This window comes from Amphibalanus amphitrite, unplaced genomic scaffold (assembly GCF_019059575.1).
Source record: "Amphibalanus amphitrite isolate SeventyFive unplaced genomic scaffold, NRLGWU_Aamphi_draft 000732F_arrow, whole genome shotgun sequence".
NCBI lineage: Eukaryota > Metazoa > Arthropoda > Thecostraca > Balanomorpha > Balanidae > Amphibalanus > Amphibalanus amphitrite.
The window spans coordinates 203,234-218,129 of NW_024882226.1; the positions used below are offsets into that span (position 1 = coordinate 203,234).

Genomic DNA, 14,896 nt, shown 5'->3' on the forward strand with positions numbered 1-14,896 from the left:
AGGTTTTCCAACCAAGGAGAGCTGCTGTAGGTTGGTAGGTTGTAGGTTGGTAGATTGCTAGTTTGTAGGTTGTAAGTTTGTAGGTTGTAGGATAAATTAGATCAGGCTAGGTTTGTTTTGTTTTGGGCAGAAAGAGCATCTACGGGTTGTCGGGTATAGCTCCTCCTCTTGGTTGAACAACCTTTGTCTGCACTAGTACCTACCTAATACTTAATAAGTTTAACTTAGGCAATTAGCTAATGTCAAATGACCTTAAGGCCAATTAAGGTTGGATTAGGTTTTGCTATTTCTGCTTGTAGCACTGGCACAACTTCTTTATTCAATTTTGGACTGAAGGTGCAAAAAAGGGCTTCAACCCAAGCCTGCGGCTAGCTACCTTTCACTTCTGCACCCTCTAAAAACTGGAATTGACAAAACAAAAACATGAAAGGAAAGAATACATACTTCTTGGCTTTCAAAGTGACACCTCACATCACAACTTACCATACTTTTTTACACAAAACAGGTATAACTTAGGCCTGATCACACATGGGACGTAAGGCTAAGCGACATTGATAGGCTTTTGTTATTTTTGCATGTAATGTACCTGTTTTTTAAAGCAAATATTCAAACTAATATTTTCCAGATTGATATACTATTTGTCACAAAATGGTATGAAATGTATCAATTTTGAGCCTGGCGTTAAAAAATTACATTTTCATCAAACCCGTGAACAATAATTTGATTGACCTGACAGCATAAATTTTACTCATTTCTCTTTTGCTAAGCAACACAAGCATAAGTCCAATTGGCAGATCTGGTGGAAGAACTAAACACTATTGTGGCTGAATTTTTGATAATTTGTGATTTTGTTGTAAGTTGAAAATGGCCACCAGCCCACCAATATTTTCCAAAAAACCCATTGCAACACCTCAATTGATGATCAAGCACACAAAGCAACAAAATGGGCGGTGTTATAACTTGAACTGTTTTGTTTTAATCTTTCAACCAATGGTCTTCCAAATACCAACCTGGGAGTTCCTCGCTCGCCTTCCGTCGATCGCCCCCAACAGGTTCTTCTCCTGCACGATACGCAGGAGCGCTCGCTCCTCATCCTCCGTCCAATGCTTCATGGCTGGCGACGGCTCCAAGGAATCGAACAAAATGTTTACAAAAACTGATCTAATTGAGCACAAAAGACAATATCCCTGATCAACGCCCTCAAACTTGAACTGGCACAAAGTCAAACCAAGGCCGCCAGCCCAAACACAGCTGTTTTGAAAATAGGCGCGACATGGGGCGCCAAAAGCTAATTACCTATATTGTTATTTTACTTTTCATTCAACGTAAATATGACTTATTATGAGTTATTTTTGAAAACTATAAACAAAATAATCATTGCTGAGTCATCCTAATGCATATTTTCAAAAAATACGCTAAAAAAGACGTTCTAAACGGATATTTCCCATTAAAGGGACCCTCCCACCTTAACATTAGTTTTGAGTTGAGATAGCCAAGTTTGCGGCCAGGCTCAGAAACCACCATTTATCCTGGTCGCAACCCCCGCAGCTTTATGGTGTTCAAGAAATTTCTTCCCTTTACTTGCAGGGTGGGACCAGCGTGGTCCCTATCTCTTAACCATTACGGGAATCTGATGACGTCATCAGGCTTTCGAACGTCCGTTAAATGTTTGACTAAAACGTTTTGTAGCACGCGGTGGTATATGCTGCTTTGCGCGCAACAAATGCCGCACTTTCAAATAAAGTCGCTAGGAACAGCGGAGATCCCAAAAAGTAAACAAAAGTATAAGTCTAATATCTTGAAAACCGGTGAATATTTTTCGATGAAATTTGGTAGATATGCGTTTTTGCTCTTTCTGAACCGAGCGACATCACTTTCATGCCAATTCATTAACTTTTTTGAAGGTGGGAGGGTCCCTTTAATTCATCGGATATTTCCGTTCCGCGTAATCGTCATTTTTGCGCGCGCTAACCAGTTTACATGAGTCGAAACTTGCGCACTTTTCGCTAAACGGAAATATCCGTTCTAAACGTCATTTTCGCTGACTCATGTAAACGGGGTAAATGAAACCGACCGAGCCATTAATTCTGAATCGGCATTTGAGTGTGCCGCAACTTGTTACTGGCCTGAATTTGTCTCTTGTTGCGTGGTGCATTTTGAGCCGCGTTGTGATGAAACTGGATGTATTTGTTCGACGGAATTAAAATGCAGCTGCATCACGCTCTTTGGGCGGGGTGTAGGTGTCGCCGGTATATTCTGGTACAGTAACGTACCCAGTGAGTATTTTCCGAAGGCCTAGCGTTCCGAGCACGATCTTAATCCGAGGATTGTTCCCACAGACACGTTTCTGACAGTGTTTTCCAGTCTGATTTCCATATACGTCCCGGAGCTTTGGATAAACCGCTGCGATACGTTTTATTATTTAGTGGAAAACGCAATTACTTTTCCTAAGTTCCATATCTTTCTTTGTATATTTCATTGCCTAAATCATCAACCTTATAACAAACGCCTTACATTTTTAGTGTAAAGTTAAACCCGTCTCTATCTTAATTTGTCTTTTTCTTGTTTCTTTTGTTATTTCCATCGCCCACAATCTTTCCATCCGGATTCCGTTCCGATACTCTTCTTGCCTCTCGGAGGCACCAGGCACACAACTTATAGCATCACGCATTTCCGACATTTTTTCTCTCCGGATGGTTCGTCCCTCTGGCGCTGTTTTCGCGAGACGTAGCCGCCATCGGGGTCAATCGGTCTGCTCATCACTCGGCACCGGGCGAGCAAAACAATTCTGTCGGCGCCATCGCCGCCCCTGTTCTCGGCCGGCCGCGGATTACCAGACGGTCCTGCCGCGATCATCTCGTCTTCTGCCAGACTATCCTGCGGAGATGTTGGTTTTGCCGTCTGTTTTTGCTGCTCTGTGACGAAATTGGTGATTGGTTGGATTGGTGTTTTTAGCGACTTTTTGTCGGTCTACTGTTATGCAATTACTCAAGACGTGTCAGACAGATCCAGGGTGAGGATCAAGCGCGACCTTTGTAGTTTAGCCCCAGGAGAAGCTTCCTTAGAACTTGCTCCGTGGGGCTTTTATCGACAATCCGTGCGGTGTTGGGATGCCGCTGGTGCCACTCCCGTGCGGTGAGCTCGAGAGCTGACCCTCCCGTGCTGGGACGACTACCCGTCCCCGGTCCCCGGTCCCCGGGAGCCGGGTGCACCTCCACACCGCCGCCTCTCCCGTCCGTATTGATCACCGGCCACTGTTTGCTAACGCGGCTCGGCTGGAGGCCGGATCGGTGGCTGGCGGCCTCGTCCCCCTCCCCCTCCCCCACCTTCCCTGGCTGCGGAGCGCTCCAAATCGTCGCTCTGGCACCGTCTGCCATTCCGGCGCCGAGGCGGCGCCCTATCGCGGACGGCGCCGTCGTGTCTCGTTTCCGGAGTCGCTGACGATTGCGACTCCCGCGGCGTCTGTCGACTCGTTAGTCGTGGCACCGGCCGGACCACGCGCTGCCCGGCCCGCTGCCGGTCGTCTTATTGGGAGGAATCGTCGTGCGGCATTGCTGATGACCTTTGAGACTCTTGTGTCTTCAGGGTGTAGATAGGGATTCTGTTGTGCATGGCTATGGGTTTGGATAACATTTGGAATTATTGCTGAAACAGAACTTGCGAGTCCTGTGAGCTTCTTGGTTCGTCGTAAGGGTCCTAACGAATCCTAGCCCTGCCTGGTCTGCGTAAGCTTCCCTGCACCTCCCCCTCCCACTATCTCCATATGGCTTTACAGCTCCCCAGACAGCCATACCGCGTCCCGCTCGTCATTTCAACTGGACCGCTCGCGTCCCTCGCTGGAGCGACGTCAGCGTCCTCCACCGGAACGGCCTGGCGTGTGTTCAGAGCTGGAATCCTGTCAGATTCGGGCGCTGCTCCACTTGCGGTAATTGGTCGGCCTGATGGCGATTGGATAAATTGGTGCTGACTGCGCCGATTTTCAGTTGAAATTTGGAAAGCCATAGTTCTCTGACGTCGCTAGTATCGAACTGTTTTCAATCATTTAAAAAATAAGGTTAGGAAAGGGTTCAGTTTTATGTTCAAAATAAAATTGCTTTCATGTTAGAGAATGATGGCTGCCACTAAACGATGCCAAACAGCGTGACTGTACGATTTCTACCCGCTCCTCGGCAGCTCAGGCGACGCGCGCCTGAAGCTATGCTATCCCGCAGAGTTTTGCGGCTCTGCCGCTAGATGGCACCAGGAGTGAGCGCCTGAATTGATGCTGTCCCGCCGTACTCCGCATTTGTCACCGCGGCGCTCGCGCTGTGCGGCGAGTACCGGATGGATAAGATCAAGAAGTCGAGGCGCGACAGTGCAAAACGTCTTCCCAATTTCATCAAAGCGTTCCATTTGGCTATCTGGCAGCTCCTGCCGATACGGGGAGCGGTCCGGCCTGCTGGCCGGCGGCGCGCCCCGGGGGCAGTGTGGCGGACAGCCGGGCGGGCGGCCGCCGCTCGTCGCCGTCGGCGGTAATCGATGTTACTCCGCTCAGATGTCGCCGATCCGGAGCCGGACGTCCACAGCGATGAAATCTGAGACGGTGTCCGGATGGAAAAGGCGGCGGTGGTGGCTGCTGATGTGGGCCATCTGTGGACGAATATCGGCCAGCTGTGGAGGGCGCTGTGTTTTCCCGGAAACTGGCCGATGGCTCTCCGCTGATGCCGGCTGGAAGTTTCCTCCACTCCCTACCATCTCTCTCTCTCTCTCTCTCTCTCTCTCTCTCTCTCTCTCTCTCTCTCTCTCTCTCTCTCTCTCTCTCTCTCTCTCTCTCTCTCTCTCTCTCTCTCTCTCTCTCTCTCTCTCTCTCTCTCTCTCTCTCTCTCTCTCTCTCTCTCTCTCTCTCTCTCTCTCTCTCTCTCTCTCTCTCCTGAATTCCATAACTTATCACCATGGAAATTCCAGGCGGCGACTCAGACCACCGCTCCCACATTGTCCCAGACAGCCGTGGCGCCGGTCTCACACCGTCCCAGACAGCTCATATCGCCGCCGGCGTCCCGAGAGGTGGCCGGCGACGTCTCTCCGTGTCATCTAACGATCCGGCCGGTGGTCTCGTGAGGGTGATCCAGGGAGGGCGTGACCCGACGGACCCCGTGACCCCGTGACCTCGACTCTGCCGCTGAGAGAGGGGGAGAGCGGGGGAGGGGCGGCCCCAGCCTACACCTGTGCCGGGGCGGACCACGCCCACCGTTATCACTGTTAGTGATAAGTGACTTTTAGTATACTCGGCTACACCGGAAGATGCGTGATTTGCTACGTCGGGTATGCTTAACATGTCGCAGATTGGTAACGAGTCATTCGGCTGTGTTGATATGATGATGCATATTCTGCATAATATCATTCATATTACGATTTCCATGAATGGCGCTTTCCCGGTCACATGTATTGTCTCTCGGACTTAATTCATGTTATTTATTCTTTTGTGCTCCGATTATCTTCTTACATCACGACACGTTCGGGCTCCGTGATTACCGTCGTTTGTGTTGACGGGCGTGAAACGACTCGGCTCCATCGTCCGTCTTGTGTTGCCGACGAAAAATATATAAACCAAGACCGGAGAGAGCATCTCATCGTCTGACATTCCGTCGCTCGGAGTCAGCCGACCGCCGCCCTTCTGAGAACGGCTGTGATTGACACCGTCTGGAGCGGATCCAGTGTGGAACCGTGGCGGAACCGGCAGGAACCGTGGCGGAACCAGTGCGGAACCGTGGTGGAACCGGCAGGGAACCTTGACGGAACGGTGATGGAACCTAGCCATAAAGACCCTTAGAGTTTGCGGAACTGTGTTAGGTCAGCGATTCAGGCGCACTTCCAGAACTAAAAGCATTGCCATTCGATATTGCCATTTCAACAGCGTACATGTTTGCTAATGGTCTGATGCAATATCCTCGTTTTTCATCTGATGCCAGGACATTCGCGGCATATAACCATTTGCGGTCTGAAACTCTACGCCGTTGGCTAGAGTGGCCTGAAAACTACGTCTTTAAAGCTTTTTACTTCCTCACTGTGCAGACGGGATGCATTCCCAGGACGATATCACTTAACCGCGGTGCGATACATTTTGTAACGCTGCCTTTGACTTAAAAATGAGCTGAGCAAGCGGGTAGCAAATGGTCACCGGAGAGACGTTTTCATATTAACATGGTAACCATATTGGTCAGAGGAAACTCCGTTCAGTTTGAACGCGCCCAGTGTTGGCCTGTCTCGAACGATGGGTCAAAGGGTGCATTTACCCAGCTGATATGCTAAAGCATGCTGAATTATGTTAATTTCTGTATGTTGTTGAGCAGAGCTGCTTCAATAGTTGATAATTATCAAGTCAAAGATGGAGGCGACGCAACTTTCCGATCAATTCTTGGGATCGCTATCTAAAATTTATCTCGCTATAACTTAATTATATTGCAATGTTGTGCTACCTATTTTCTGTCCGTCCCTCAGCTATATCTAGGTATCGAGTACCTCCCACGTCCTCTCTCCAGGGTATGTCTGGTCTCGGGCCTCCTCTGGGGACCGATGTGCGGCCCTCTCTCCCCTCCCAGCCCACCACTGGGCCCGTCCCCTGATTGCTATTGCTGTCTGCTATGGCGGCGACCGTCGCGTCGTTAGACATTAGCGCTAGCTGGCCAGCCGCGACACTGCAAAATTCGACGCGTGTCTGGCGTTTGGGACATTAGTGTTGCAGCGCTGGTCGCTGGTTTGGGGCTGGGCATGACACAGAATTGGGGTCACAGCTACCGTGCGTTTTTGATGTGCGAAATTCAGCTTCACAAACGTTGAGGCGCTTTCCAATAGTGTGCATTTTAAATCAAAGCCAACCTGTATTTAATAAATTGGCTCTGAGGGTCCTTTGATTGGGAGAGGGCCACTGAACAGCGCTTCTGAAACGCAGTGCTCTCGCGTACCGACCATCGGATTTGGCTCACAACCGGATGACCGGCTGTGTTAGGCACGAACACCTCAGTTAGGTGCCAAAGTAAGGGCTTATTCGTGTTAGGCTCGAGATGAGACCGTTGCACAATGACGCTATCTTGGTGGTTGTCTTATGTGGGCCAACCTGCTTTTTACGGTGGATAAGATACTGGGGCGATAGCTTGCAGCATCAGGGTACTGTCATGGCATTATATTATCGTTGTAGCCGTCCTTCCGTCTCCCCTCCCCTCCTATGTCCCCCTGTGCCTCCCCCGCCACAGCTGGTCTGGCGGTGGGGTGCGTGCGTCCAACAATTACAGGTGCGTGCGAGGCGTCTGGTGGCATAGTTAGGTGTCCCCTTCCCCCATGACAGGAGAGAACGCACCACTAAATTGTACCACCGCAGCCGCTAATGTCACCAGGTCGAACCTCATGCATTAACCATGGCGTGAATAAGGCTGAGCTGTGGATCCAGTGCGCTAGTGGAATGTGTAATCGGCTGGCCAGGCGTTATCTCGCTCTCGGTAGCTGTCGGTTCGTGGTGCCTGTCGATGTGGGGCGCGGCTCTGTTTTCTGTGGGGCTGTTTTGGTGGTGAGATGTTTGTGTGGTCGGTGGGTGCTGTGTGTGGAAGTAGAGCTCAGTGTTTGTGCTGTGTGTGACTGTTTGGGTTACAGTTTGACCGTGTTAATGTCGGGGGATTTCTGTGAGAAGAAGGCGTGGTGTGAGGATGGTCGATGGGAGATGTTTTGCGGGTCACGCTATGCGCTGGTCTGACACCTGTCACGTGATCTGACACACGTGACCAGGCAGACACGTGACAGCGGCGGGGCTCGTGCTCGGTGAAGTGACTTCTCCCCGGACTGAACCGCCGAGCGGAGTCAGGCGCGTGTGGGTAGCCGCCGGCCAGACTGAAGTTATTTATGTTGGGTAGTTTTGTTCCCGTCTGATTCCGTGTTATCACCGATAGGAAGTGGAATTTACTCAGCGGCGTATTGTGCTAACTCCTAACATAGCCGCTGCGCTGACTCTGAAATGAACCAGTCGGCCCTGCAGCCAGACGGCCGGCACTGTGTCTGCTCTGCCGGGCCGCGGCGGCGATGCCGTCCGTACACGTTTGTCTGTGCGTCGGCCGACGTTCCCGCTCTGGCTCTCGCCCGCAGCGCCTCCCTCTCTCTGCCTGCGCCGCTTCTCTCTCCCGCCCGTGAGGCGCCCGCCGCCGGCGCCGTGCGGTCCCTCCTTCAGCCGCTATGCAAACCGTAGCCAGCCTCGTAGAGAGCGGCCGGGCCGACAGTAAGTGCCGGGTGCACGCGTGGAGTCTGCCGGTCCGCCGGTTCGCACTCGCTGGTGACGTCTGTCGTACTCACCGGCACCGACTGGCGTCAAAGCACTCCTGCACCCCGAAACACTGGTGTTGTCCACTGACTGCATCCGCCAGCACCCACGCTGCTCACATTTTTCCACATGCTCGTCCACTCGTGATCATCTGTTCTTCGTTGACACTGTTGCACATTTTCACCCGGGCATGGCCTTGTGGCTGTGTGGTGTCCACATTTTTGGATTGTTATCCGTGTTATTTTTTTGGACCTCTGAACACGTTTCGTGTTGCACACGCGGACGGCTGCTGTCCTCGCCTCTCACGGATGTTGCAGTGTGCATGTTGCGCCGTCCAGTCACTTGTGGCATGCTCGTACCGTCGTGGCTCGCCCCCACCGCTGACGTGTCACCAGAGGCGGGGTCAACTAAAGCGGGTCATCAGACGCTAGGTCATCAGACGCTGGGTCACCAGACGCCAGGTCACCTGATGCAAGGTCACCGGTCGCTGTGTCACCAGACGCTCACCAGACGTTAGGTCACCAGACGCCAGGTCACCAGACTCTGGGTCACCAGACGCCGGGTGACCCGCGCTCCCCCGTGGCCCACATATGCCGGCGAGCGGCCGTCGTCGGCGGCGTTGCGACGAACCGCCCCCCGCTGTGCGGGCGATGCCGTCCCGCTGTGCCGTCCTTGGCGCACCCAGCGCTCGCGTTTGTATGTTGGCAGCCTCCAGCCCCTCGGCCCCGCCCCTCAGCTCCCCGGGGGGTGCTGCGGCTCAGCGGGCTGAGGTAAACACAGGTAAACTCGGCCAGACGGCGCGGGAAACATTCCCACTGACGCCGACATAGACGGCTGAAGGTTTCCCAGTCGGAGGGCTTGGCAGCTGGATCAGTCTTGGGATAACGCAAGGTTTCTTGAGTTTCTGTACGCGTCAGCTCGTTAATCCGAACTGTTACCGCCCTAATGATATTGTAGCATTTCATTTAAGTTTTGACTGATATTTTCCAGTCATCAATCAGACATACTTTCGCTCTAGAGTTTCCGTATTTCCTGCTTCAGGAAGTTTCCAAGGAACGTGGACGCCTTGCCACGTTCCGTGAAGTATTCCATCAACGTACTGAATCCCGAGCGGCTGCGGCCTGCTTGGTCTGTGACAGCCAGGTCCGTGGTCTTGGTCTGTCCCGCCCAGTCGACCGCCATTGCCCCTCAGTTCGGCCAGCCGTGCATGGTCTACGGCCATTGGTCGTTTCAGCTCCCGTGTTTGGTGGTGGTGCCGGCACCCATTAGGTCACGCGGCTGGCCTGCCAGGGGGTGAGCGGTGGTACTCGCCGGGTAAAAGAGAACTTAGACGACGAGCTCACGCCGTTGAGCTAAGCTAAGCGTTAGAATAAAGTGAGCTGTGACATCTGAAAACCGGCGGCCACGGAGATGCATTTGAAATAATGTGGAGGCCGTCTCACGCTCCGGGCCTGATGTGGACTCCTGTTATGATTGCCGAGACAGTCGGCCTTTGGGTTTCGAGCCAGGTTAAATTAATGAACAGGGTACTCGACCCCAATGTGCATTACGGCCAGCCAGGTCGCGATGAATGTCGAGCGCTCGTGCAGACCGGCGCCGAATGGATTTGTGTCCAAAGGTCAGCACGGGAGGGTGGCCGGCCGCCCGTTTGCTCGCTCGTGTGAGGCCGTACCTTGTGGAATGCCCTGAGATTTGAGGGTGCTTTGTACCCACCGCGCAGGACGTTTGGACGTAGGTATATGCGAGGTTTTACCAGCGGGGTGTACAAATTCAGCCACTCAACAGAGGTCAGTGCGGCTGCTTCAGCTGACTTCATTCGGTGCTTCAGCTGTACCGCAACCTCCTGATGGAACACAATATTGTGAGCGACCTAATCGTAATACCGCGGCGAGGATCTGCATCTGTCCTTATGATATCCATTACGCTTCACACGGCATGAGCCATGATCCCCATAGCACCGCCCTTCGCCGGTTCCCGAAGTGGCCTAGCCGAAAATGCTGGATCTCAGCTGTGCCACTGGTGTGCGTCTGGTTTTGTGTATTTGTCTGTTTGTATGAATTGTTTGCGTGTATGTGTAAACTGTGAATGGTCTGTTGTAAAACAGCATGCCTCTGTGTGAATGAACTACAAAAGTCTCTATTTGCGGAAAGGAATCTCTTACGTCATAAAGTCGTCTTGTTCTCCTATCACGATAACGGTTGAAATCGCCCATTGAGTGAACATGCTAGAATATTATGACCAACCAAAGAAGTCAAAGATATTTGCCGTATTTGATTTATTAAATTGATTTCCATTAGGTGCTTCACTTTCCTTTATTTTTCAATTTCATTCCATATGTCAACCATTATTTTGCATCTCTTGCATCTGTTGGAGCATTAATCGACTCTTAGTTGAGAGTCAGTGTGATTGTATTTGTGCGACTGTGAATGTCTCGGGACCATCGTGTAACACGCTTCTATAGATATACATTGCCTTATGTATTGGGCAATGTATTTGCCCCAGACATTGCCCCAGAGGCCATTGCCCATATTCGTCGTGTATGATCGTCGGGACCAATCGATCGACATGCTATAAATGGCCAACGGATTCTCTCCATTTCGTTCTGAATACCAGTCTGAAGGCCGGGTCCTACTGAATAACTGCGCGGTTAGTCGCTCAATCCTGCGCTACAACCGCGCCGTTGTGCCTTACCTGAACGGTCTCTTTTCCAATGAGTCCGCAACTCCAATCGACTGTTGCCGCTGTGGCCTGCTTTGACTCAGTGAATATGCTAGGGTATCTTCGAGACCGTGCTATAGTTTACTATCCGCTGTCGTTGTTTGATCTTACTTTTGGGTAAAATGAAATATGTTAGGCAATATATGTACATACTCCGAGCAATGTTAGGTTGCTGGTATGCTGGACCCGTTTTGCGCTTCTTTTATAACTTCACAACGCACCAATCTTTTTCTTTTTACTTTATTCTTTCTGTGTCCGAACGTTTACAATTCTAATCGGTGTAGTGTTATTTCAAATTCTCGTCATGTTCATAACTACACCGACATTTAATCCGTTTCGCCATCAGCCACCGCGCCTGGCGGTTCCATTCGCACCATTACCACCGTCCCCAACACCAGGCAGTGCCGCCGTGACAGCGGTAAATGTGTGACCGGCCAGCACGGCCCTGGGCTGCACGTCACGACCGGCGCCGGTAACGGTCACGACACCGATTCCGCTAACGGCTGACCGGCCGGCCGGCGTGTTGCTCCGTTCTTTTTACATTAATTGTCGGGTGTTGGATTTCAAATGCAGCACATAATATTGGGGGATGTTTTTCTTCCCTGAGTACTTTTTGACTCTTCAATCGTGTTTTATTCTTGCACACTACTTAGCAATTCGTATCCAACTCAGTCCCTTTACATCTTTGATACAGCTTCCTGAATTATCGTCCTGATTAGCGATAGGTGCTAGCTAAGCATATTTTTCTCAATCAGTTTCACGATAAATCAACAATGCGATGAGCTCCCAATTTCGGCCGAGCTGAGATCGGCCCTCTATTCTGACGTGTCCGCTGCAACGTCTCGTGTCTCCCCTTAACGACACCGCACAACGTCTCGTTCCCTCCTGTGTTCTGTAATTCTGACGGTCCTGTCTGACCCCTTTTGTCTCCAGTTCCGGCGATCGTAGTGTGTAACGGCTCGGCGGGAGGAGCTGCCAGCGGCACACCACCGGCGCCGCCCTCGGAGATGCCCGGTGAATCGGCACCGGCCAAACAGGTCCGTACCGGCGCCCCACCGGCGCCCCACTGGCGCTCACATCAGTAGTATATGGCGAGGGGAGACCGTCCTCACAGGGCATGGTGTGGATGACGCAGGGCAGGAAGTATAAGGGTCAGCTGTGCGGTGGTTAGTTCAAACATCTTCTCTGTATGGCTGTATGCATCCTTGGACAAAATGTTTTCCTAACTTTTCGGATGTAGGTATTACTCTGCGCAAAAGGCTATTGATTGGGTCGCGATTGCTTTCAAAGCCAGTGTTTTGTGGCGTGCTCTGCCTCTGGCTTATGTTCTGGATTGGAAATGCTAAGCAGTCAACGTAACACTGACTATTCGCTCTGCTGTTTGTGTAGCCCATTCCCTGCTCAATTGACTGTATCGAACGCTTGAATTCCAATCACGGCGCCAGCAAACAACGTGCCTGCCCGCCTTTTGGGCGTCTCAATTTTATTTTCATTGCAACTAATGCGGTCAGAATGTCGCCCACGCCCGGTGGCGGTGGAGTGTCGTTTCCGCCGGTGGAGGTCGGGTCAGGCCTGGACACGTGCCGGCCGCCGCACGGTTCGTATTGACCCCGTGCGGCGGCGGCTGCGGTACCGCAGTGACGTCATCACTGACCGGTACCTGCCGAGTGGCACACGACGCACCGCGCTCCACCGTCCGTCGTCGGGGCCGGATCTGACCTCTGCCGGGTCGGAGCGATGCGGGAGGAAGTACCGATGTGCTGGAATCTGACCGGGGAATCCACGGGTACTCACCCAGCTGTGACGACGCCGATGTTGGCGCTCTGTGCGTGACGTGCCCTGTGTATTGATTGGGAGAGGCCACACAGACTTCCCCGCAATATCCCGTGAGACCTGCCTGCGACGTCCCGGCCTGGTTCTTGGTATCATGGTTCTGGCTGCATGTGACTGAAATTCAATATCCCTTATGAAATACTCAGGAGAGTGTGAAGAACCGCTTCCTGCCCATTTCGATGCTCTGACCGTTGCGTCTCCGCCGTTTTTCAGGAAGAGGTGCTGGAGCCGGTGTCTGCGGCCGAGGAGGGCGCTCCGGCCCGGAACGGCACCGGGCCCGGACCCGGACCCGGACACGGCCCCGGCGCCGGTCCGGGCGGCCCGGAGCGTCCGCCGGTCTCCGGACTGACCCGGCAGAGCCGGAGTCTGGAGCTGCCGGCGCAGAACAGCGAGCACGGCCCGCACACACTGCCCAGACAAAAGGTGAGGGAGCGGCACACACTGCTCAGGCGTGAGGGGACGGCGCACACTGCCCACTGCCCAGAGAAAAGGTGAGGGAACGGCACACACTGCCCAGACAAAAGGTGAGGGAAGGGACACACTGCCGAGAGGTGAGGGAAGGTACAGGTCTCGCGGGTTTTAGCGGTAGGTTTTGCACCTAGAAAATTTAGTGTACTTCAGGCTATATCTTCGTCGTCTTAAGCTTTTAAGTGTTGAAGATGCGATCGACTTGTTGGGTAACAAGCCGGCCATGATCGTGTAAAATGGCTTTATCGTAGATCGATTAGTTTCTGAGATATAACCGGAAATGTAAAAGTGCAAAACCTACCGCTTAATCTCGCGAGACCTGTACATGTATCTAGATAGGCGATCAGAAAAAGCAGGACATATTGCCCAGACAGATAAAATGCCGCTGACTGACCGAGAGACGACGCATACTGTCGGAGAGTAAGGGGCAGCTGATACTGCTCTGGCAGAGAAATGTCGGACCCAGATAGAGCTGGACGAGAGTGGGTTACGGCGCACGCTTCTCAGAACAGCCATATACCGGCCGTAGTGTCCGTACAAGTCGCGCCCAACTACCGGACCGGAGTAAGGGCGTACCGCCGTGCCCAGCTATCCCCTAATTACGCCGAAATTGAAACCGGGAATGTGACGGAGAACGCTGCAATGTAACGTTCATCCGGGCAAATGACCGAGAGAACTACGTATCATAGAAGTTCCACAGCTCTGCCAAGGTCAAGGCCAAACTCAGAATATGTGGGGCTTCTGTAGAAGTTTTCATACATGTTGAACATCGCATTAGACTAAGGCGCAGATGACTGCTGTAATGAGAAGACGGCTTCCATTGTATTTGATCATCCATCCTACCTACTTGGTGTTTTAAAAAGTACAAAAGTTCTTTTGTATTTCTTTCTGAGAAGATGAAGGCGTTGTTTTCCTTTGAACTGCCGTCGAATTTCTTTGCTGCTTCGGTCCGTGACTGTTTCTGTGTTGTGTTTCACATTGATCTGGACGGGCGCCTGTTTTCGGTTTGGGCCTGTGCCGAGTGGTTGTGAGCTCGGAACCACGCCCATTCCTCCGTTCAGCGTTATATTGTTTGTCATGGCGCAAACGTTGCTGCCAGTCGTTTGATATGAAGGAATGGAATACTGGGTGACGTGAGTTAAATCAGTCTGCGTCGTTGACGCTCGCGATAATTTATTATTCAATCGATTCGTAATTTAATCCGAATGAAAACAAAGGTGTTTTTCGGTTTGGCGAGGGCTTTAGAAAGAGAAGGTGAGGCCGGCCACTGTTGGCTCGCGATTGTGGTCCATCGTTCGATATTCATTGTGCCAAGATACAATATACCGCTTGTTTGCTGCGATAAGCTCTTTCACCCATGGCAGTTAATTTAGCCGCAGAACTCCAAGAGATGTAAGCTAGGCCACCCTCTGCAAAAAGAACATTGACATCTAAAGGCGAGCATTATTCATGTATCTACCTGTAGGTGGCGAGCTGAGCAACTCAGATAGACTGTTTTAAAATGTTGACAGGCACCGAGCTACATAGAGTGTATTTGACAGACTGAAAGTCGAAGAGTTAGTAAGGCGCCAAAACAGCACCAGATTCGCCTTAGTT

General features: G+C 51.9%; 1 protein-coding gene across 1 annotated transcript in view; it reads left to right on the forward strand.

Annotated features, from left to right (window-relative positions):
• The window catches only part of LOC122365343 (cAMP-regulated phosphoprotein 21-like), a 66,362-nt gene that overhangs the window by 28,535 nt on the left and 22,931 nt on the right, over window positions 1–14,896 (forward strand). The window contains exons 3-4 of the mRNA XM_043336484.1: window positions 11,933–12,036; window positions 13,046–13,255. Coding sequence (XP_043192419.1) covers window positions 12,007–12,036; window positions 13,046–13,255 — 240 coding nt within the window. The 5' untranslated portion in view covers window positions 11,933–12,006. The remainder of the gene's footprint in view (window positions 1–11,932; window positions 12,037–13,045; window positions 13,256–14,896) is intronic.